The following is a 25,465-nucleotide window of genomic DNA, read 5'->3' as shown; positions in this document are numbered from 1 at the left end:
CACCAAGGGAAAAGACGGACAGCCTATTAGGCAGCAGAGGGCGCCGTACGCGGGCAGTGTAGCCAGGGACAGACGTCTCCTTCCATATTTCTTCTCACGCCTCCACGCTAATGATTTGACACCCGCCTCACGCACCTCAGCTGCCCTCAGTAAAGATGGCTGACAGGAGCGGAGGAAAAGCCGGAAGTGGGCGTGCCTGGGAGGAGCCGGCAGCAGGCAGGGCGGGTCCTGGTTTGAGGCGAGGGCGGGGCCACCGCGCCCACCTGGGTTCGCTGTGTTTGGGGCGCTCCAGCTGCAGAGCCGCGTCCTGGTCTCCTTCTGGGGGCGGGTCCGCCGTTGGCTCCGCCCCCTCTCAGGTGTCTATCTCTCAAAGGTGCTGGCTGAGCCTCGCATTTGGCCGCTAGGGTCCTGCGGACCTCCTGTCCCTCCGAGGTGGCCCGACAGCGGCGATGGCAGACGCCCGGGAAGACACCCCTGAGTCTTGCTCCTCCGCTGCCGAGTCCAAAGACCCTCCCGGCTCCGCCAAACTCACTGAGGCGGTGCCTCCAGCGGAGTCAGAGGGCTGCGGCCGGCCGCTGGAGGAGGCTCCCAAGAAACTCTGTGGATATTTAAGTAAGTTTGGCGGCAAAGGGCCCATCCGGAGCTGGAAATCCCGCTGGTTCTTCTACGACGAGAGGAAATGCCACCTCTATTACTCGCGGACCGCGCAGGATGCTAATCCCTTGGACAGCATCGACCTCTCCAGTGCGGTGTTTGACTGCAAGGCAGACGCTGAGGAGGGGACTTTCGAAATCAGGACTCCCAACCGGGTCATCACGCTGAAGGTAAATGGAACGGTCTCCTGGGGCGAGTTCCCAGGCTCTTCACACTCGTTTCCTCATTCCTGCAGGCCAGAATGAGGGACCCGTTTTTCTGGATCAAGAAACTGAGTCAAAGAAAGAAGGAGTGAATGGCGCGAGGTCAGGCATTTAGAATGGTGTAGTCCACCCTTGGAATCCTGTAGTCTTTCTACATCTCGGTGCTGTATTAAAACTTTTACATTTGGAACGCTTATGGTGGCACACTCCTTTAATCCCAGCGATTTGGGAAGCAGAGGCAGGAGGAGAATCTCAAGTTCAAGGCCAGCCTCAGCAAATTAGGGAGACCCTGTCTTGAAATAAAATAAAAAGGGCTGAGGATGTAGCTCAGTGGTAGAGCACTCCTGGATTCAATTCCCAGCACTGCCGAAAAGAAAAACTTTTACTTTTGGGTATTCCTCACTACAAAGTTACCTAAATTTTCTTACTTGGAACTGAAGTATAGTCAAGATATTGTTCGTTGCAATTCTCAAGACCAGGAGTCTGATTCACTTCTTAATATTTGGGCCAAGGGGAGTAAATGCTGACATTGGCAGGGATTGGGAGGATAAACAGGTAGGATTCACTGATACACCTAGATTGTCGTGTAGGCATGTCTAGACTAGTGGGTACTTAGTGTTTGTTGAGTGAACACACATGCACACACCGGATGTTGGAACCCAGATCAGAATGCTCATGTTAAGAGGAAGTACCTCATCACTTAATTGGAAAGACAGATCTGGGTTAAGATATCTGCGCGCATCAGAGAAGAGTGTGCAAGGAGAGAGCCTCCCTCCCCCACTCTGCCTCCCCACCCTCCCCACAGCCTCCAGCTAACCAGGCATCAGTGGATGCCCACAGGTTTCGTTTTTTGTTTTGTTTTTTTTCTGGTGGTGTTTGGCTGATGACCAGGCTTGAGGACACAGTTAAAATAATGGAAACTAGGAGTTTCAGGCTAGGAAAGGCATTTTAGAGATCATGTGCTTCCCAGGCATGTGTCTCCTTCCACATGTGCCTCCTAACTCATGGCCTTTCCTATTCCATTGATCCTCACATGTGCCCTGCTCTGTGCCAGTTTCTGGGATATGGAGCCAAGTCAGACCTGCCACCTGCTTCCCTGCCCCTGACAGTGCCCAGACAACTTGAGGTATGGTGGGAGAGACTGGCAGGGAAACTGGCAGACATAGTAAATGTGCTGTGGAAATACCCTGGTAAGTCTATGTAAGAAAAGTGTGCTGATAGGTGGGTTAAGGAGCTGTCTAGAAAGGCATCACCTGAGGTTTGAAAGAAGAACTAAGTTTTCAACAAGCGGACAAAAGCAAGAATAGTTCTCCAGGCCAAGAGAACCCTGGGAGCAAAGATCAGAAAACATGATGCAGCTACAAGTGTCCCAGCAAATCACAGGAGCTTGAGATCCATACAGGGGCCCAAAAGATGGAGAGCAGAGGGAAGGGCATTTGTGAGTTAGGCTCAGGAGCTTGGACTTTGCCCTGAAGGCTATGGAAGTTGTCTAAGAGGCTTAAGTTTAGAAAGCATGACCACTGGGTAGAAAACAAATCAAGAGAAATCCATTATGGAACAAATCATGAAGCCTAGCAGCAGGTGACCATGGGGGAATGAAGCATGAGCCACATCTGTGCTCCAGGGGAGGGAGGGAGATGGCAGTGGCCAGAGATGTATAGGAAATAGAACGCAGGGGAGACATCAGAGATGGCTCGAGTAACCAGCTGGCTGCCTGGCTGGATCAGTCACTGACAGGAGGGGACTAAGGATGAGGAGGCTGCAGGACCTCCATATGATGTTGTCTAAACAGGGACCATGTGTGTTGGCTCACCACAGTATCTTCCAGTGCCTAGCACAGTCCTTGATGCATATCACAGGTGATAGATATACGTATTTGTACCTGGGATTGAACCCAGGGGTGCTTAACCACTGAGCCACATCCCCAGCCCTTTTTTTATATTTTATTTAGAGACAGGGTCTCACTCAGGTGCTTAGGGCCTTATTAAGTTGCTGAGGCTGGCTTTGAACTCGTTATCTTCCTGCCTCAGTCTCCTGAGCCACTGATTACAGGTATGCGCCATCACTCCTGGCACTAGGTACTCAATATATATTTGACATATATACTTATGTATATGTCAAATGAATTGTGTGATAAAACAGGGTGTTTGGATTTGGCTGGAGTTTATCAGCCTTCAGGTCATGCTGAAGCCCTAAGAGGTCTGTTGGGAATAGTATATGGAAACAGAGGACTAATGAGCACCGTTTGATCTTAACAATACCTTCACAACAGACTGAGGGCCATTTTTCTGAGCCCCTGGCTGAGGTCATGTTTCATCTGTGGTTTTTTCAAGATGGGAAGCTTCCCTGATAGCCACATAGCCACATTGCTGCTATTCTCATGTGGCTTTGATTGCAGGCAGGTCTTTGAGGCTCACCACCCACTCCCAGAACACTGCCCATCCTCTGTGCCCACTGTAGCAGATCTCAGGTCTTCATTATATAAGTAACAAATATCCTGGCCATAAATTAGAACAAAGTTCCCGTTTGGAACTGGAGTCTCGGGGTTCTACCACCACACGCCTGGGCTGCTTCAGAGCCAAGTGTCTCCATCTATAGAAAGGGCTGGTCACTCCTGCCTTGCCTACCTCTGAGGATCCAGCCAATGAATGGATGTGAAAGTGGGTATTTGGGTGGTCTAATGCTGGTTAATAAATGACCAGTGTCCACCCATAATTTATCTGGAATGTTGGGGCACATGAAGGATCGTCATGTTGTCACAGTGTACATGTGGCTCTTCGGTCCCCATTCATATCCATGATTTCCATGCAACTCCATGGCAGGAGGGATCACCCCCATTCCACAAAAATGCAGTTAAGACTTAGAGATAGCACACAAGGAGAGAGTGATGGTCCAGCACCCACCCAAAGGATGCCAGAGTTCTTTCCGCTCTCACAGTACCTGTGTTCCTCCATCTAATAAGCATATCTTGAACACCTGCCCTGTCAAGTACTGTGCAGGGCACTTAATTTCACTTATCTCATTTCATACTCATAACCACTTTGATTTCATGGATGTTATTGTCACCATAGCACAGATGAGGAAACCGGCCTACAGAGGTTGAGAAACCTGAGTGGAAGACCAGAGCTTGAGCTGTGGCCAAGAAGCATGTGGTATTCCACACAATCAATTTCTACCCCCTGGGAACAGACAGTGTCCTAGCCTCCAGTGACCTTCCCTATGTCCCATACTTAATGCTATTCTGCAGGCACAGGGCCTTGCCAACTAATCCTTGTGCTTCTCAGGCCGCCACCAAGCAAGTGATGTTGTACTGGCTGCAACAGCTGCAGATGAAGCGCTGGGAATTCCACAACAGCCCTCCTGCACTTCCTGCCGCCCCTGATGCCACCCTGGCTGGGAATGGGCCCACCCTGCACCTCAAGCTAGGTACTGAATAGGCTGGCCTCCTGCTGCACACCCAGGGCTGGTGGCCAAGCCTTTACCCTGCCAATGGGAGTGAGTGGGAGGAGCCCTCTGCAAAGAAAGCAGAGCATCAGGATGTGACTTGGGATTCGAATCCTTAGGGCAGGGATTCGGGCTCTGAGGCCAGCCCTGTGGGTGCACATCCTAATCCTGTGTGATTTCAAGCAAGTTGCTTAGCCTGCCTGAGCTTCCGTTTCTTTCTCTATAAAATGAGGTTAATAAATTATCCCTGCTTCCTGAGGCTATTATGGAGAGTAAATGAATCCATACACTTGAAATGGTTAGAGCAATGCCTGCACCATGTCAGAGCCCAATAGATATTACCTACTGTTAGGATGAGATTTATGGGACATCTCAAGAAGTGGAACTTGCCCAGAGTGGCTGTGAGGAGGGTGAGTGAGAGAATGCCCAGCTCTTCACCAAGTGCTTCTGTACGGGTGTTTTAGATGAGCAGTCTTATCCCTGGTGTTTCCAGAAGACAGAATCCTTTGCTCCCTGGTGACCCACAGAGAAGTGTCTTGACCCCAGATCCTAGAACATCCCCACATGGAGGAGCCTAGGAGATCACACCTGACACCCCTCAGCTGGCCCTGAAGGAGCCACAGGGATCTAAAGGGCTGCATCCCAGTTGATGGGGAGGCCAAAGAAGCAAAGGCAGGACTTCTGGCCACGCATCACCTGGATACTTTGCAAAACTGAGTACATCTGTCCTTGACCCTTTTTTTTTTTTTTTTTTTTTGAGAGAGAGAGAGAGAGAGAGAGAGAAAGAGAGAGAGAATTTTTAATATTTATTTTTTAGTTCTCGGCAGACACAACATCTTTGTTTGTATGTGGTGCTGAGGATCGAACCCGGGCCACATGCATGCTAGGCGAGCGCACTACTGCTTGAGCCACATCCCCAGCCCCTGTCCTTGACCCTTGACCCAGCTTCCCTTCCCTTGTTATGTGGCCCCCCATACCCGTTGCCCCAGACTTGCAAGTCACCCTCCACACTTCCTCATTCTCAGGCAGCCAGTGCAGCCAGGCACCATGCTGCCCGCTCTTGCCCTTCAACCCACATGTCAGCCTCAGGCCTTCCTCACTGCCACCGCCTGGTTTAGATCTCATCTCTCAGCCAGAAAATCACAGCAGCCTCCACTCCAATGTCTCCACTTCTATCCCTGTGTCTGAACCTGGCCCCTCACTATGGCCTGAGTGAGCTTTCTAAAATGGGAACCTAAGCCTGCTACCCTCCTCCCTGGCCGCCCACCATGCAGGGTCACTCAGCTCCTTGCATGGTGCCCAGGGCTCGTCTCTCCTGATCCCACTCTGCCAGCCTCCCAGCCTTCCCCCTAGTGCCCACCTTGTGTCTACACATCAGCAGCACCAGATGAGACTCCGCTGTCCCTCTTCACCTGGCAGATTTCTGCTTATTCTCTAAGGTGGAGTTCTAGTGTCACCTCCTCATCTTGTCAGCCTCCTCTTGGACACACTCTGGGACTTTCCTTCCTGGATTCTGTATGGACCCCGATACTTTTTTCAAACATTGCTAAGGAAGTATGTCACATTGTGTTCTGATTACCAGTGTCCTTCTTAGTCTCTGCCCACTAGCCTGTAAGTGCAGGGATCTTTTCTTTGTCACCTGTGACCCAGTCCTTGGTGCTCTGCCTGGCATGAAGATATTTGTGGAGTGAATATGGGTGAACACATTGAACTTTATGATTACACAGAGGAAGGAATGTGAAGCTCATGGCATGAAGTCAGACATCTAGAAAGTACTCAATACAAGGAAACTGTCCTAATACAATTACAATTTGTGTGCATATATATGCACATACATAAACATTCTATTATGGTCATGAGAACACACACATAAATTATTGCTATTATACTAGCATGTGCACATAATAGTGCACACACATACATGCTATTACTAGTATAATAACTGCTTCTTTGGTTATCACTAATAATCATCAATAATTCTTTCAGGTAGCCCTTTACAGGGTTTCTTTGCATTTGTACTTTTGCTTAGGCCCCAGGTCCCCCTCTGTCAGGAAGCCAGACAACCCTGGCTCTGTGTAAAATGGCAGCCTGAGTTGACATAACTGCTGAAGTCAGCTTGTATCTTACTAGTCCTTACAAAAATCTCATGGGCATGATTCACATGGTACAGACTACAAGTAAGGAGAAATCCTCCTTCCTGTATGTCTTGAACTGAAATTTGAAGAACTAGGTTGTTCAAACTGTAGCCCTGAGATCCCACAGTCCTCTTCTGCTGTGACAAACCTGATCTAAGTTCTTTAGTTCTGTGTCTTTGCTTCAGCATACTTGGCCAGGCCTGCTGAGGGCCACCCCTGCTGAGACCATCCGGCAGGGGGTGTGTTGTCATGATGACCGGGGCACTCACTGGTGTTCCAAGGTGGATGCTAGTGTGGGACTAAGGACACAGAGACTCGGGCTCCCCTCCTGAAGCCTTTCCTTGTCCCGTAGCAAGCCCACAACCTCCTGGACCCAGGGCCTGAGAGGAAACCTTCCCAAGACCCCTGAGCATTGTTTGTGGAGTCTTGAGCAAGCTGACAAGGCCTGGATTAGCAGCTGTCCGAGCAGGAGGCCCTTCCCTTTCCTGAGGAAACAGGGGCCACTCCCAGGTGGCAAAAACCTTCTGACCCACATCTGACTTTGACTCACAGAAGCTCCGTCTTGTAAAAATTCTTTTGTCCCTGCCTTGAGCAATCTGCAAGTCATGATCTCTACAGTATTTTAGTATTTACAACTTTATTTCGTACTTCTCCTAAACAGTGGTCTCCATAGAGTCAAGAAAGATCAAAGGGAAACCAATAGATTTATAATAACAGTACATTGTCAAGGTAAGCTTCAATATGTAGATGACATTTATACATGTCTATCATCATAAAATTATGACGTTAGAGCTTGTATCTTATTACTAGTCCTTACAAAAATCTCATGGGCATTATTCACATGGTACAGAAGAAGCAGCTGAAGCTCACTAGTTAGGAAATGTCTGCCCTGAAATTTGAACCATACTCTGTGGACTCATACACCCCTCCCAAAGCTGAGAAGGCACTCAGCCATCTGCCAAGGGCCCTCCAGGGAAGCAATGACCTCCTGGGCCCTTTCTTGTCAAGACAGTGTCTTCTTCCCACTGGTGATGGGCAGCTCCTAGGGCTCAGGCAAAAGGAGAATTATAAACAAATGCTACCAAGTATGCATTATGTGGTCACCTCGTTGAGGGCATTTCTCCCTGGAGAAATGAGGCTAGAGAGGGCAAGGCCTTGGGTCATGTATTCTGTCTCCTGTGGGAAGCAGTAACCTCAGCTGTGGCATGGCCACCATGTATGACCTATCTCTTACACCCCCTGCATGAGCTTGTGCCCTCCTTGGCAACCCCTCCCATCTGTAAGTCTTCTTTCCCTGATGAGTCATGTGGCTTAATGGGAAAAGCAAGAGGAAGACTGCACTTGAGTCCTCAACTGTCACCTGCTAGCTCTGACCTTGGCCATGAAGCTCGTGTTCTCTGAGCTGCTCCTTCCTCACTGGTAAATTGTTGGAGTTATAGGAGAGCAGATATCAGCAGTTAAGGAAATACTTGGTAATACATTAAAATCTTAGGAAAACTAACGTTTTGATTGTTCTGAATGAGGGAGAAGAAAGTGGTTAAAGTATTGATAAACAACAAAATACCTTGAATCAGTTCAAAGTCTGGATTAAAGAATACACTGAAATATTTGAGTACACATTGTGGGATTTTAGCCTTTTCTAAATAATTTTATATACTTTAACTCTGAAGGAGGCAAGGTAGAGAGTATCCTTTCTGCTTTTTTAAAAGTGATTTCCAGCCAGGTCACAGTGTCACCCCATAGAAATGGGTTGGCCTCAGATATTCCAACCAAAGCCAGATTTAGTACTTCAGGCTCCTGCTTAAACTGTACCACCTCCCCACCCACCCCCACCCCATTTGGGACCAGATGTGATCCAGCCTCTTAGCTATACTCCTTCCCATGTGACTTTCCCAACTTTCTGTCCCCTGGGTCCCTATTTGCATGCTTAGCTCTGGTACTGGAACCTCTCCCTGCTGCCTGTATGTGACACAGAAAGATTCTCCCTTATTCCTTAGGCAGATTCAGATCAATCCCAGCCCCAAGTCCCATTTCTAGCTTTCCTTCTCCAAAAGATCTTCCCTTGCTCAAGTCGGAAGGATTCTGCCTCCACCTTATAGAATGGCCCCCTGCCCCGGCTCCAGCCCACCTGGTATTTCAGAAGTGTGTGCATTTTCCCCTTGCTGGCTTCATAGGCTTTGAGCTTCCCACAGTTATGATTCATCTCACTTTTTTAGCCACACTTGGAAACCTCAGGGTAGACACCTCGTCTAGGTGTGATGAGAGGGTGAATTGAAGGGAGAACCTCAAAAGAGTGGCTTTGGTGTTTCCTGGTACTAGCCAGCCTGTGGGACCCAGTGAAGCCTATTGGGAATTAGCAAATGTGTTATCCATGCTGTTTCGGTGATTGCAGTTTTTCTTTAGTCAAACAACTCTCCTTGACTTCCACAATTATACTTACATTTTGTACCCACACCCTCTTTATAGATGTAATGCAAAAATAAATTTCCTCCACCCCTAAATTTTTTACCATCTCAATCAAAGGGCTCCAAATAAAAAATGTCAGCTTCCTTGTGAGTTTCTTAATTTGTCAAGATTGTTCCATTCCATAAGTGGTTGTGGTTCTTGTGCGCATATTGTACACTCCAAATAAACTTCTAAACATGCCACCTCCTCTCTCTTATACTTTTTTTTTTTTTTTTTAGAGAGAGTGAGAGAGGAGAGAGAGAGAGAGAGAGAGAGAGAGAGAGAGAGAGAATTTTTTTTTAATATTTATTTTTTTAGTTCTCGGCGGACACAACATCTTTGTTGGTATGTGGTGCTGGGGATCGAACCCGGGCCGCACGCATGCCAGGCGAGCGCGCTACCGCTTGAGCCACATCCCCAGCCCTCTCTTATACTTCAAATAATGTTTCCTTAGCCTGGAAACTTTTCTTAACATTAAACATTTTGAAGTCACTCACTATAAAAGAATCCTCATTTAAGCAGAACATTTGGAATACAGAAAATCAGTGTGGATGTGATAAAGGACCTCCTGTCCCCTTTTTATTTAAATGTATTTTGGATCATATAATAACACAAAATGTCCTACTTTCCCAGGTGCCGTGGCACTGAATTTTAATCCCAGTTACTCCAGAAGTCGAGGCAAGAGGATCACAAGTTTGAGGCCAGCCTCAACAAAGTAGCAAGACTTTGTTTCAAAATGAAAAAAATTTAAAAGAGGGCTGGGAGGTAGCTAGTGGTAGAGCACCCCTGAGTTCAATCCCAGGTACTGTAAAATGTCCTTCTTTGGTTTTGGTACTTAGGATTGTGACCCTGGACCTGTGTTTGAAAATCTTTTTATAAACATTATCTTTGATGAATACATATTCTTTCTTTTGTTTATAAAAGTAAGCCATGTTTACTGTAGAAAATTTTGGGGAAAAACTTAATAAGAGTAGCTCACTCCTAATTCCATCATGCAGCCCTAACTTCGGTTAAGAGTATATTTCTGAGACTTTTTCTATACCCTTAGAGCATACTATAATTCCATTTTTTTAAAAAAATCTGGCTTACTCCATTTAGTGTTATCTCATTTATGTTCCCTGTGTTCTTACACATTGCTCATTAATATAATTTTAAATAGTTGAGTAATATTTCATTTTATGAAGGCGTAATGATTTGCTTAACCTGTTCCGAGTGTTTTTTGTTTTGTTTTGTGTTTGGTACCAGGGATTGAACCCAGATGTGCTTAACCACTGAGCCACATCCCAAGCCCTTTTTTTGTATTTTATTTAGAGACAATGGCTCACTGAGTTGCTGAGGCTGGCTTTGAACTTGCAATTCTCCTGCCTCAGCCTCCTGAGCTGCTGGGATTACAGGTGTGTACCACCATCCCTGGCTGGTGTTTTGTTTTGCTTTGATTGGGTCCTAGGGATCAAACCCAGAATCTTGTGCATTCTAAGCAAGCACTGTACTACTGAGTTACAGCCCTAGTTTTTAAAATTTTATTTTGAGACAGGGCCTTGCTATGTTGCTGAGGCTGGCCTTGAACTTGTGGTCCTCCTGCCTCAGCCTCCTGAGTCACTGGGAATACAGGCATGCAGAATTATTTAGTATGGATTCTCAGATGTAGAATGGTCTGCAGTTCTGCATGTTTTTAAAGGGTTTCTAGGAAGGTTTCCCTAGCAAAATGGCTTCAGAACATGGAGCACAAAGTGCTGCTTTTAACCTAAGGTGGATACTCGCTGACTGTGCAGCTGCACACACCCTCCCTGATGTTGTTCAGAGATGAGCCATAGCCCTGGACTAAGTGTTTCCTAGTGCAGAGTCCTGGGGATTGATTTTTCTGTCCTTGGCTCCCCAGGGCAAGAGGAAGCAGAGCTGGAGGAGTTCTGCCCTGTGAAAACGCCCACTGGGCTCGTGGGTGCGGCAGCTGCCTTGCAACCTGTCCCTGCCATGCCCTTGGCCCTTCAGAACATCTCCCTCAAGCACCTGGGAACTGAAATACAGTAAGTGCCAGTGGGGCCCCGGGGCCGGCCTGACCCCAGCAGCCCCTTTCTGTGGAGCCTGACCTGGTGGGGTTTTGCAGGGAGGTGGAGGGATGGACAGTCATGGGCTTTAGTTCCAGTTAATTATATCATTTAGAATACTGATCCGAAAAGAAGTACCATTGACCAAATTATACTGTTATATTGCCTTCATGTACAAATATGTAACAATGAATTCCACTGTTATGTATAATTATAATGCACCAATAAAAAGGGGGATAAAAAGTAGTACATGTCCATTGTAGGAAATTAGAAACTTCTGAAAGGAAATAATGAATGACTTACTCATATTCTATAACCCGGACAGACATTCATAGCAATTTTTTTCCCATAGTACTGGGGATTGGACCCAGGGCTTAGCTTGGGCTAGACCAGTTCTCTACCACTGAGCTACAACCCCTGCCCTTCCTATTTTTTAGTTTGAGACAGGGTCTTGCTAAATTGCCTTGGCTGGCCTCAAACTTGAGATGCTCCTGCCTCAGCCTCCCAGGTACCTGGAATTGTAATGTGATGGTTTCAGAATGTCTGTGTTAAATTATTCTCTTATCATGTGCAACTTATTGTATGCTAAGCAGATGTGAACTGTGTTTTTCACTTAATATTGTATTACATATACCCTTTCCCAGTATCAGGCTTTATTTTAAACTGCATAAAAAGATAGCAGTATGAACTGGGTGCAGTAGCACATACCTGTAATCCCAGAGGCTCAGGAGGCTGAGGCAGGAGGATCATGAGTTCAAAGCCAGCCTCAGCAAAAGCAAAGTGCTAAGCAACTCAGTGAGACCCTGTCTCTAAATAAAATCTAAAATAGGGCTGGGGATGTAGCTCAGTGGTTGAGTGCCCCTGAGTTCCCTGGTATACCACCCCTCCCCCCGACATACACACAAAAGATAGCAGCATGGACTGGGCCTTGGGGCCAAAGTGCCTGTGTTTGGATCCTGGCTCTGTCAGTCATGAGCTGTGCTGCCCTTGACAAATTGTTTGCTTTCTCTGTGCTTTAGTAACCTTGTTAGTTCCTGTAAGCACAGCAGTGATTGCCTCTTAAGGTTTATGTCGGTCTGAGTGGCTGAATGCATGCAAACTGCTCTAGAACTGGACTTGGCAATCACAATCCTGTAATAAATCCTTTCCGCAGCTGCCATAGTTGCTCTAGTTAAAGGAAAAGAAACTTTCAGGAATGCAAACTATGCCCAATGCTGATCCTGTTTGGGCGTCTGTGTTCTCTGTGGACTTTGGACACACTGGGACCTCTTAGAAGACAGAATAGATTGCTCACTGGACTTGGATTAGGGGCCCCAACTGTGTGTGACCCTTCCTAGGAGAGAAGCAGGTGTCGGAGGAAAGATGATGAGTAAGTGTCCTTTGGGGTTGCTGGCTGGAGGCAGAGCTATCCCAAAGACATTTAGACAGGAAGCCCTGGAGCCTGAGGAGAGATGGGAGCTGGAGCTAGTGTCTTGGGGTCATGTGTAGTCTGGTTGAGCCCCCCAGGTGCGTGGGCCAGGGGGATATGCTGCAGGGGACCGTCCCTCTCGAGGAGCTGAGAGGAACTGGGTACACTAGGAGCATGCTGGGAAAAGGGGAGACCTGCCACCCAGGCAATGTGCACCCAGGGCAGCTCACCAAGATTAGGCTGGGTTCATGCTGGTGGAAGCCACAGCAACAGAAATGGCACAGAGAAAACACAGAGACTGAGAAGGGAAGGAAATTTCAGAGCATCGCTCAGTCACTTCCCTCCTGTAACTTGTGATAGCCACAGGCATGAAGCAAGAGGAGTGCCTGACTGCTGAGAGCCCCAGCAGCCCTTGGATAAGACCAGAGATAAGTTCTGATGTCAGAGCAGAGCTGCCTTTGCCCTGGCAAGTTTGGGAGCTTGTCATGGGTGCTGCGGTGAGCGCAGGTCATACCAGGCTTAGGGAACTTCCTGACCACTGTGTGGGATGCTTTATGCTCTCATCCGGCTGTCTGGACAGATCTGTGAAGTGGTGTCATTGCGTGGTTAAGCTCTCGAGCCGAGGAGTTAGACATCCAGGTCTGACGCTCAGCTGCCACCTACCAGCTCTGTGGTTTTGGTTGCCGGTCCCCTTGGGATCTCAGTTCTGCTCGTCCGGTGGGTCTGACCATAGTGCTTATTTCATTGAACTGTTTCACGGATGAAATGAGTGAAATGCCTTATAGTGTTTTGGCTTAGAACTTGGCCCATGGAGGGGCCCAGCCAGTGTTTGGTGCAGATATGTTCATTGCCCCCATGGCGATGAGCAAACTGAGGCTCAGGGAGGAAACTGGCCCAACGTTATCCCTTGTGTATAAGCCTCTATAACCATCAGTGCGGTGCTGGCCAGGCCTTTCAGAATGGAGCAGACCTGCACAGAAAATGCTCTACAAATTGCTCCAAGTGAAGTTGGTACCTGTATGAAACAGAGATCTCTTCCAAGAAACACTGGCTTAGAAGAGCAGCGGCCAGCAGCACTGTCTGAAGGTAGAGCGCTCCCACCCCAGGGGAGATACATGCGAATAGGGCTCAGAAGGCCCTTTGCTGCCCTAAAGTTGGGGTTTCTTCCACACCCCAGGGATGACTAGTCACATGTCCTGGGACTTATTAGGGAGGCTGCCATTCTGGGGCAAGAGGAAATGTTGGCAACAATGATAATTACCCCACCCTTAAGTGCCTCTGGCTCCAGGGATGTGCCCCTGGCTCCCTTTCCAATTTATGTGGCTTATGGTTTATGAAATCCGTGTGACAGGGCTCAGCACAAAGTGATATAAGTAGCAGCTCCCATCATGGTCGTCATTATTCTCTCCTTCTCGCTTTTTTGTTTTCCTTCTTGAAACTAGGTCTCACTAAGTTGCTGAGGCTGCCCTCAAACTTGTGATCCTCCTGCCTTGGCCTCCTGAGTAGCTGGGATTGCAGGTGTGTGTAGCTGGGATTACAGGTGTGTGTCACCACACTCAGCATCGCTGTTCTTTTAGTGTGCCCACCCCTCCTTAATTTTTACATGGGGAGAGTAAGAACTAGGAAGGGGAAGTAGCTGGGCCAAGAGTCAGGGCCCCTTAGTAATACAGGGCAAAAGGAGTGTGAGAGAAAATTCCAAGGTCAAGTACTAAGAGTGCTGAATTTTAATTTCTTTTCTGCTCATAATTAACTGATGAATTTTACCTTCCATCAATCCATGAAAGTATAGTCTCATTCTAGTTCTTATTCTGGATCTGACTATACCCGAAATCTGGGTTTTAAAACTTAAATTTCAAACCAAATGGTTTTTCTTTGAAAAGATTAACAAAATCAACAAACCTTTAGATAGATGGACCAAGAAAAAGGACAAAGTTCAAATTACTAAAGTCAGGAACAAAAGAAGAGGCATTACTACTGATCTTACAGAAATAAAAAGGAATATAAGGAATTCTATGAACAATTATATATGTCAACAAATTTGATAACTTGGATACAATGGATTATTAGACACAAATTACCAGATCTAACTCAAAGAGAAATAGAAAATCTGCATAGACCTTGTAAATAGTAAAGAGATTGAATTTATAATATAAAATAACTCAGGCCAGGTATGATGACACACATCTGTACTCCCAGCTCCCCAGGCGTTGGAGGCCAGAGGATCATAAGTTTGGGGCCAGCCTGGGCCACTTAGTTAGAAACTATCTCAGAACTAAAAATAAAAGGGGCTGGGGTTGTAGCTGAGTGTTAGAGCATTTAGCTGGCATGTGTGAGGTTCTGGGCTCTGTGGGTTCTATCCCCAGTCACCATCCCTCCCCACAACAAAACCTCAGGACCAGGTGTCTTCACTGGTGAATTCCACCAAACATCTAGAGTAGGAGGAAGTGCTGTTCTCCCATCATGGTGTAGCAAGGTAGTTAATATTTGCAGAACAGCAATCTAATTTGCATTCATCTTCCTTTTCATTCCCACTGAAGTTTCAAGTCCTTGAGGGATTCCCCTTCTTTTTCTAGGATTTGAGCTAAGTGTTTTAAAACCTGGTTTTGTATTTATTCAACATCTAGATATTTGTGGAATGAAAGCTCTTCAAAGTGATGTGTCTGTCATATTAATAGAAGTGTGTATCAGACACAGGGACAATAGAACAAAGTCAGGTCCTTCACATGGCTGTGGAGACTTTCACATTCTCTTCTTTACTGCCACCCACTAGATCTCCTTAGTGTGGTGTTTTTCAAACTGTTGACCATAGTAAGAAATGCATTTTTTAATATTGAGATTTGAACCCAAAGGGTACTTTGCCACTCAGCCACATCCCTAGTCCTTTTTATTTTTTTATTTTGAGAGAGAGTCTCACTAAGTTGCTAAGGGCCTTGCTGAGTTGCTGAGGCTGAGCTTGAACTTATGATCCTCCTGTCTCAGCCTCCTGAATCACTGGGATTACAGGTATACACAATGACACACCCATGCCCAACAGAAATGCATTTTTGTTATAGCTCGGTACACATACATGAATTCACAAAATATAACACTAAGTGGCATGCACTCTGATATTTTTTATTTCATTTTAAAAGTGCTAGTCATGACACTGAACTGATTTGATAATCTACCAACAGGGCATAACCTACAGTTTGAAAAAACTGACATAGTCAACTCCTTTAATCACCTTCTCTCCCTTGCTGTCAGTTTTAGACTATATCTGCTTTTATCTCTTTGCAAGGGAAAGTAAACTCAGGAGAGCTGTCTTTTCACATGGCTCATTGTGAATGTCTGTGGACTGTGCTCTCAAGAGGCCTTCAGTGCTGCCTTGTACCTTCTGGAAACCACTGAGCCTGGGCATGCCCACCCCAGTGCCAGGTACTTAGTGCCAAGTTCTTAAAGAAATTGATACCATGGAGCCTCAGCCTAGACCAGTACTTGGCCAAATCATGAAACATAATAAATTCCTTGGAGACTGAGTCAGTAGAGGGTACAGAGAGGACAGATCTGAGAGGGGAAGGAGCAAAGGGGTGAGGGATGAGAATGCCAGGAGGTGCTTGCAGTGTATCCCAGCAGAACTGGGAGCCATCAGTGGTTTTTGAGTCAGGTAGTTCTGAGGTCAGATGGAGGTTTCTAGAAAGTTAGTTCAGCAAGTCCATTCAATATTTGTTCAACACATAGGTATGAAGCACTTCTATATTTCAGGCACTATTGTAGGCATTCTGTATCCACCCATAAACAACAGGCAAGCATGAAGTGCACAGTCCAGCCGCAGGGTTGGGGGAGAGGGAGTGAGGCTTATCTAAGCCATGCTGGGTGTGGAAGGGGTGAGTGAGAGGGGAGGGGACTGGGAGTGGCATGTGTGACTGGGGGTGAGGCCTGAGTTCCATCAGGCACAGGAAGGGTGTCAGCCTCACGCTCCTCACTTCTCCTTTCAGAAACACCATGCACCATATCCGTGGCAACAAGCAGGTGCCAGGAACAGGCCACGGATCTCTAACAGAAGACTCTCCACAGAGTGCGGAGACTCAGAGTGGGGAGCAGGCCTCAGGCCTGGATCCTGGCACCCCAGGTGAGCGTCTGAATAGATGAGTGCTCTCCCTCTTCCTTGCCAGGCGTGTGTCTGACTTAGCCATAACTGTGTGGCTTAGTGCCACTTATTTCTCACAGCTGAATGGAGGCTGGGAAGTCCAAGATCAGGATGCTGCAGATGCAGTGTCTGGTGAGGACCAGCTTCCAGGCTGAAAGAGAGCTGTGGTCCCTTCCTCTTCTCCTAAGGGCACCAATCCTATCATGGGGTTCCACTGATCACTTCACAAAGGCCCTGCCTCCTGACACTGTCGCGTTGGGAATTAGGGCTTCAACCTGGGGGTACGAACATTCAGTCCATCAGTGTGTGTCAAAGACCAAATTCTCTAGGTCACTCCTTCTCCTGGATTTTCAGAGGTTGAAGAACAGTGATTTTTTTTCTCTTTTTTTCTTCCTTTTTTTGGTGATAAAAGATACAGAGCAGGATTTTGTCAGGTGCAGTGGCACACACTTATGATGCCAGCAGTTGCAGAGGCTGAGGCAAGGAGGATCACGAGTTCAAAGCCAGCCTCAGCAATTTAGTGAGGCCCTAAGCAACTAAATAAAATATAAAAAAAAAAAAGAGGGGCTGGGGTTGTGGCTCAATGGTAGAGTGCTCACCTACCATGTATAATGCACTGAATTTGATCCTTAGCACCACATAAAAATAAATAAAATAAAGGTCCAACTACCATCAATAAATAAATAAATAAATAAATAAGGGCTGGAGATGTGGCTCAGTAGTTAAGTGCCCTGGATTCAATCCCCAGTACCAAAATAAATAAATAAAATAAAATATATTTATATATAAAACATACACACACAAGATTTAACACTCACTGACTGCACTTCCCCACCCCCTGGTGGGATTGAACCCAGGGCCTTGCATATGGTAGGCAAGTACCAGTGTACTACCACTGAGCTGCATCCTCAGTCCCACTGTACCACTTAGTGGTAAGTGAGGATGTACAGATACTCCTCAATTTATGCATAGGGTAATTCCTGGGACAATTAAAACCAGATCTACCTGAAGAAGTGGAACAAGGCACCTTTAGGTTGACATAGCATTTCATAGTTTCTGTCACAAAATGTGAATGCCCCATACCATCAGAGAGGGTTGGCTTCTTGAATTGGCATTGGTACCCTTAGAATGTATGTTACACTAGAATCAACTGGGAGAAAACTAGCTAAGACAGCAACAGTGTGGGGTCTTCTTAAGGCAGAGATGACCCTTGGGCTGTGTAAGGTGACCCTGGACCTGGTGTCCCTTTGCAGCACCCAGTACCCCATAAGGCTCCTGGAGATCATAGTGACCAGTCCACAAAGAAGTCAGTGCTGTCTCAAACCAACAAGACTAATAACAAACTAACACTCTGTGGCAGGCACGTTGTGCTAAGCTGCACTAAGCACTCTTTTTGGTAACAACTTTATTAAAGCATAATGCACATGCCATACAATCTGCCCATCTAAAGGATGCAGTTCATTATCCAACCATCATTCTAATCAATTTAGGGCATTTTTATTTCCCAGAAAGAAACATTGCACCCCTGAACCGTCAAGCCCAGTACCCACCTCCCTCCAGCTGTAATCTGCCATCTGTCTCCATGCATGTGCCTACTCTGAGGTTTCCTGTGAATGGAATCTATAACTTGTGGCCCTTCCTTTGTGACTGGCTCCTTTCATTTAGCAGAATCTTTCAGGTTTCATTCATGTGCATGTGTTAAGTATTTAAACCACATGGACCTGTAAATCCTTACAGCAACCGGCACTGTAGATACTGTTGCTATCCTCCTGTGATAAGTAAGGAAACTGAGGCACATAAAAGTGGAGTGACTTGCTCATGACCACACAGTGAGTGACAGACCAGGATTGAGGCCAAGCCTTCTGGCCCCCTGGCTGCCCGCTGCCTCATCTAAATTAGTGGTTTTTAAAACTAAAAGTGGTCCCTGACCTACGATGGTTCAACTTAAAATTCTCGTCTTTATAAGAGACCAAGAGTAATGTGAATTCAGTAGAAACTGGATCTTACTTTTTTTTTTTTCTTTTAAGGAACTGTGGATTGAACCCAGGGCTTTGTGCATTTTAGACAAGAGCTTAAATTGCTGAACTACTTTGATGTCTTCCCTGGCTAGCAATATGCATTATGATACTGTCACTCAACACAGAGCAGTAGCAATGAGCCCCAGCTTCTGGAAAACCATGTGATCATGAGGGGACACAGTGCACTGTGTCCCTAAACTGGGATGTTCCATAGGTCAGGTGAACTACATGCATTTTCTGTATATGCTGTTTTCAACTTAGAATAAGTTTATCAGGACATAATCAACACATAAATTGAGGAGTATTTGTACATCTTCACTGCCATGACACTTTGACCCCCAAATAAAATCTAATATACAAAGCACAGTTGAAACAGGGATGGGAATCTGGGCCCCTCTGCTCCTCTCACCCTGCCCCACCCTCCCAGTCACTCTAGGGGCACTCCCACAACATCCTAGGGCACCAATCCAAACCACTGCCCGAGGCTTGTTATCTCTGACTACCAAATGGGAACAGTGGTCCCTCCCCAGCTTACCCTCAGGGTTGGTGGACAGTGGTGTAGTCAGAGGGCCACTGGGCTGCAGGGAGCCTTCATGCTCCTGGACAGGACCGAGAAGGAGGCTCTGCGTCCTCTGAGCTCTGCGCTCCACTTTGTACCTGCACAGCTGAATTTCTCTTAGATCTGGAACAAGATCACTCTGTCTTGCACCCAATGAGGCTGAGAGGTATGCGGTTTCTGTTACCTACAAAGAGTAATTCCTTATTTGGCTGCACCCAGCCTGGCCTCCAGGAGGACACGAGGACATTTAGTCCTTCCTCCAACCCCTGCCTGTCGCCTATCCTGGGTCCCACACCATGTCCTTATTTTTTAACATCTTTAGCACCTAAGTCCAAAAAAGGATTGGTGATAGTTTACTAAAATGCATATCAGGAAAAAAAAAAGTCATTTAGGCTAGGAAATTTATATAAGATCCTGTTAAGATCCTAAGAAAGCACCTAAAGGTGGGGAACAGATGTGGTGCTGAACTTCCCAGCAGCCAACAACAGGGAATTGCTGGTGGATAGTGTGTTTCCAGTGTCCATTAGACTAAAGACACATTTTCTTTTCTTTTCTTTTCTTTTTTTTTTAAGCTAAAGAGGCTTGTTATTGATTTTTGAGGAAAATCCTTTATTTATTTGGTTTTACTTAATTGGACAACAAAACTTAAAATGATAGCTAAAATATATAAATGTGTAGACTTGGAAAAGAAGTTGACTTACTCAAGTATTTTATTTATATTGAGACATTAACATTGGCAGGTTGTGAAATTAATTCAAATGTTTTCTATTAAATCCATGGGAGAAAAATTCAGTGCAACTGAGTGCTAGATTCATAGCTGTGGTTGAAACCTCAATGAAATGCAAAGTTTCCTGTCAGTCTCCAAAAACAACAGCCCAGAGTTGATGTGGTTGATTGTGTCAATGACCAAATAGCACTGGCAGGAAGGGGTGAGGGGATGCACTACAACTCAACCCAGCTATTCTCTAAATATTTTTTAGATTTTTAATTTTATTTTTTATTTTACTTGTTACATATGACAGCAGAATGGATTACAGTTCATATTACACATACAGAACACAGTTTCTCATATTTCTGGTTGTACACAAAGTAGATTCACACCATTCGTGTCTTTATACATGTACTTAGGGTAACGATGACCATCTCATTCTACCGCCTTTCCTACCACATTTCCCCTTCTTTCCCCTCCCACCCCTTTGCTCTATCTAGAGTTCATCTAATCCTCCCTTGCTTCCCCTCCAATCCCCACTATGAATCATTCTCCTTATATTAGAGAAAACATTCAGCATTTGGTTTTTGGGAATTGGCTAACTTCGCTTAGCATCATATTCTCTAACTCCATCCATTTACCTGCAAATGCCATGGTTTTATTCTCTTTTATTGCTGGGTAATATTCCAATGTGATATATATATATATATATATATATATATATATATATATATATATATTCCACATTTTCTTTGTTCATTTGTCTACTGAAGGGCATCTAGGTTGGTTCCACAGTTTAGCTATTGTGAATTGTGCTGCTATAAACATTGATGTGGCTGTGTCCCTGGTATGCTGTTTTTAAGTCCTTTGGGTATACACTGAGGAAAGGGATAGCTGGGTCAAATGGTGGTTCCATTCCTAGTTTTCCAAACAATCTCTGTACTGCTTTCCATATTGGCTGCACCAATTTGCAGCCCCACCAACAATATGTTAGTGTGCCTTTCCCCCCACATCCTTGCCAATACTTATTGTTGTTTGTATTCTTAATAGCTGCCATTCTGACTGGAGTGAGATGATACCTTAGAGTAGTTTTGATTTGCATTTCTCTAATTGCTAGAGATGTTGAACATTTTTTCATATATTTGTTGATTGCTTGTATATTATCTTCTGAGAAGTGTCTGTTCAGCTCCTTGGCCCATTTATTGATTGGGTTATTTATTTATTTATTTATTTTGGTGTTAAGATTTTTTAGTTCTTTATATATCCTAGAGATTAGTGCTCTATCTGATGTGCAAGTGGTAAAAATTTGTTCCCATGCTGCAGGCTCTCTATTCATCTCACTGATTGTTTCTTTTGCTGAGAAGAAGCTTTTTAGTTTGAATCCATCCCATTTCTTGATTCTTGATTTTAATTCTTGTGCTATAGGAGGCTTATTAAGGAAGTCAGGGCCTAATCCGACATAATGGAGATTGGGGCCTACTTTTTTTTCTAATAGGTGCAGTATCTCTGGTTTAATTCCTAGGTCCTTGATCTGCTTTGAGTTGAGTTTTGTGCATGGTGAGAGATAGGGGCTTAATTTCATTTTGTTGCATATGGATTTCCAGTTTTCCCAGCACCATTTGTTGAAGAGGCTACTTTTTCTCCAATGTATGTTTTGGGCGCCTTTGTCTAATATAAGAAAACTGTAATTATGTGGGTTAGTCTCTGTGTCCTCTATTCTGTACCATTATTCTACAAGTCTATTTTTGTGCCAATACTGTGCTGTTTTTGTTACTATTGCTCTGTAGTATAGTAACCTGCTTCACTCTTCTTGCTAAGGACTGCTTTAGCTATTCTGGGTCTTTTATTTTTCCAGATGAATTTCATGACTGCTTTTTCTATTTCTATGAGGAATGTCATTGGGATTTTGATTGGGATTGCATTAAATATGAATAGTGCTTTTGATAGTATGGTAATTTAAAAAAATTTTTTTAGTTGTCAATGGGCATTTATTTTATTTATTTATATGTGGTGATGAGAATTGAACCCAGGGCCTCACACGTGATAGGCAAGTGCTCTATCACTGAGCCACAACCCCAGCCCTAGTATGGTCATTTTAACAATATTAATTCTGCCTATCCAAGAACAAAGTAGATCTTTCCGTCTTCTAAGGTCTTTAATTTCTTTCTTTAGTGTTCTGTAGTTTTCATTGTGGAGGTCTTTCACCTCTTTCATTAAGTTGATTCCCAAGTATTTTTTTTTTTTTGGAGGGTATTGTAAATAGAGTAGTTTTCCTCATTTCCCTTTCAGAGCATTTGTCACTGATATACAGAAATGCCTTTGATTTATGGGTATTGATTTTATGTCCTACTACTTTGCTGAATTCATTTACTAGTTCTAGAAGTACTCTGGTGGAATTTGGGTCTTCTAGGTATAGAATCATATCGTTGGCAAATAGTACTAATTTGAGTTCTTCTTTACCTATCTGTATCCCTTTAATTTGTTTCATCTGTCTAATTGCTCTGGACAGTGTTTCAAGAACTATGTTAAATAGAAGTGGTGAAAGAGGGCATCCCTGTCTTGTTCCAGTTTTTAGAGGAAATATAAAGACACGTTTTCTTAGAAGAATCAAAACAGCTTTACCTAGCACAGAGGGCTGAGGGAATTTCTGTGCTAGGACTTCATAACAAGTAATGTCATTTGTCCTGTGTGAACATGCTTCTTCATGTCCCTTGACCATGTAATTGGGTCACTGAATGTCTTGGGTGTAGGCCAATGGCAGTGTCCCAAAGTATGGGAGTGTATGGGATGGGACAGACAATGAGAATGATTCTTTGATGTTCAATTTGATTCAAGAATATAGTTTAGAGCCTGGTGTAGTGGCACATACCTTTAATCTCAGCAACTCAGGCAGCGGAGGCAGGAGGATGTCAATTTTGAGGTCAACCTTGTCGATTTAATAAAAATAAAAAAGCTCACTGGTAAAACACTTGATAACATGCATAAGGCCTGGGTTCAATCCCCAAAACCACCAAAAACCAAAAAAATGAATACAGGTTAGTGACTTAAAAACAATGGTTGGCAAGTATTTTCTGTAAGGAGACTTTTCTATAAGTAAATAGTTGAGGCTTGCAAGTGCTAAGCTTTCCCTTTGTGAAGTGAAAGCAACCATGGACAAATGTGACCACACGGGCTTGGCTGTGTTCTAATACAATTTTATTTACCAAAGTGGGCTGTGGGCTAGATTTGGCCTGTGGACTGTAGGCTGCTGGTGCCGGCTCTAGAAGAAATAAAAGAATTATGCAGGGCTGGGGCTGGGCTCAGTGGTGGAGTGCTTGCCTAGTACATGTAAAGCACTGGGTTCGATTCTCAGCACCACATAAACATAAATAAAAGTATTGTGTCCATCTACAACTGAAAAATTTTTTTTTAAAAAAGGACCAGGCAGCTTTGAGGCCATCAACTGTGGGAACCCTGTCTCCTGACTTAGCTTGCAATAAGAATCAAAGGAGAGCTTGAACTGCTTTCTGGAGCAAGAATGTAGAGTAGCTGTTCATCCCAAGCTGCTATCAACAGATAGATCTGCTTTGAAAGTCACCCAGAGGGTAGAGGTGGGATTCTGTAGTGAGAAGCAAAATGTTGTAAGGCTTGTGCCTGAGGACTTTGCCCCATCCGGGTGGGATGACAGACCCATGAGGGTTGGGGTCGGAGGACAGGACACAGAATGGGCAGAATGGCTCAGCCAACAGAGTGCCCTCAGGCGCTGCTGAGGCCGAGTCCTTGGGAAACAGTCCACTCCTTTGAGAACAGTCTGGACGGAGCCTAACCTCAGCATTTCTCCTCTTGGACAGGGAAAGAGCCAGCGGATTCTCCAAAACCTGCACCCAAGTTTTCCCTGACCACCTGTCTCACACAGAAAACCAAGTGCCAGAGCAACACCTTCCCCTTCTTTTCTGAAGGGCTACGGAACCGAACTGCCCAGGAGAAGGTGGTAGCGTTGGAGCAGCAGGTAGAGGTGCTAACCAAGGAGTTAAAGTCCCAGAAGGTGAGCACTGCCTCCCTGCAGGCCTCGGGCCCAGAGGCTCCCTGGCTGGGAGCCCTGTGGAGATAGACAGCTCAAGGTGATGCGCAGCCGGCCAGTCTGTGGTCTTTAGAGGACCAACTGCAGGAGGTTGAAAATGCAGCCCGTTGTTGATTACTCAGGGACGTGCTGTCACTCAAACTCTGTGATAAATGGCCACCAAGAGCAGGGATCTCTGGAGAACTACTTTAATAATTGTCTCTTGGACCATTCCTGTGGTGTTCTGACCCAACACCCGAGGAAGGGCCGTGTTTGGAGGGGGTGTTCTGGATGCAGGGTCTTGGGAGGGGTCACTGACAGAACTGGGGGACCGTGGACCTGAGCTGGCAGTGACTGCTGGATGCAGATATCTGAAGGACTCTCGGAGGATGAAGAAAGCTGGCAGTGTGTGGCCCAGGGCTGAGCCAGGGCCACTTGTACAGTGACAAGGAGGATGATTCAGACTTAACATAGTGAGAAGTTCATGATGGGAGTTACAGAAGGAAGAGCCACGAGGCCATGTGGAAACAGACCCCACACAGCCTGACACATTCAGATTGTTCAGAAGTTCAGCCCAGAGGAAATGGAGTGCTCGGGCTACTTCATGGAGGAGTGGGTGGGCCATGGCAGGGATACAGGGGGGCTGCCGCACTGGGCAGGAGCCTCTCATTAGCATGGTAAAAGCAACTCAGGGAGCACTGCTATAACCCTAAATCCTAAGTGGGAGGCCTGGGGGCCTCAGGAGCTGCCTCACTGAGAGCCCAGACTCGTCTTCCTCTGGGAGGAAGGCCTAAGCGTTTGTGTTGGAGTGTGGCCTCGGTCGCTTGTTGCTCCACTTACTGGCTATAGCTCCGTAACTACAGACTGGGGAGTTGTGGGGAATGTATTTTACTAAACTGCTGGATATCCTCTCTTTCTTTTTTTTTTCCTTTCTTTTTTTTTCCTTTCTGCTCTGTTTTTGGAGAAAACAATCCAGAAAAATGCTCTACTTACCTAGTTTTGCTCCTTTCCTGCCTCAGAGCAGTGGCCCCTGTGAGCAGATCTCAGGGGAACTGACAGAGGTTTCATTGCTGTAGGTCAGAGGTTACGTTCAGTAAAGTAGCTGGCAACAGGAGAGGCTCACTTGTTCCCATGTTCCCAATTCATTTGTGTATTCACCTAGTCTTTCCTGAGGGCCTGTGAGGTAAGTGCAGTGTTGTCCGTGCTGGGAAAGAACAGCGAGAAGGAGAGGCCACCTTTACAGGACCTGTGTTTCATGGCAGGGACAGGCGTTGGTTTAAACAAATCAACGTTCCAAGACATAATTAGAGCTTGTGAAATCCCCTCTGATGCCGCTGCGGGGCTGAGGGGCCGTGGCGGTGATGTGGGAACTCAGGTCTTCCTTCTGCCTCAGCCTCTCTTCTCCCTGCCATCTTGGTGTTCCTGTCATGAGGCTGCTTCGTGCTTCTGAGAGCCGAGAGAGCACTGAGCAGAACAGCAGCAGCTGCCTGCTCCCTGGACTAGTGCACTGAAGTCCCAGAGGGAGAGGCTCTGGCTAATGTAGCCTCGGCCTTCCCCACATCTCCCCTTATTCCTGGACTCACGGTCCACCGCCTTGGCCTAGCCTTTCTTTCTAAGGAATCATCATTCCTTAGAATGCTTGATGTGGCCCACAGGCCCTGGGAGGCTGGATGCAGTCAG

General features: G+C 45.8%; 1 protein-coding gene across 1 annotated transcript in view; it reads left to right on the top strand.

The window, feature by feature from the left end:
* The first annotated feature begins 361 nt into the window (after positions 1–361).
* Positions 362–25,465, top strand: part of Tbc1d2 (TBC1 domain family member 2) — a 45,709-nt gene continuing 20,605 nt past the window's right edge. The window contains exons 1-5 of the mRNA XM_026415481.2: positions 362–824; positions 4,142–4,283; positions 10,761–10,905; positions 16,309–16,442; positions 23,577–23,770. Coding sequence (XP_026271266.2) covers positions 450–824; positions 4,142–4,283; positions 10,761–10,905; positions 16,309–16,442; positions 23,577–23,770 — 990 coding nt within the window. The 5' untranslated portion in view covers positions 362–449. The remainder of the gene's footprint in view (positions 825–4,141; positions 4,284–10,760; positions 10,906–16,308; positions 16,443–23,576; positions 23,771–25,465) is intronic.

Source organism: Urocitellus parryii, chromosome 4 (genome assembly GCF_045843805.1).
Source record: "Urocitellus parryii isolate mUroPar1 chromosome 4, mUroPar1.hap1, whole genome shotgun sequence".
NCBI lineage: Eukaryota > Metazoa > Chordata > Mammalia > Rodentia > Sciuridae > Urocitellus > Urocitellus parryii.
This window is presented reverse-complemented; position numbering and strand designations above follow the sequence as displayed.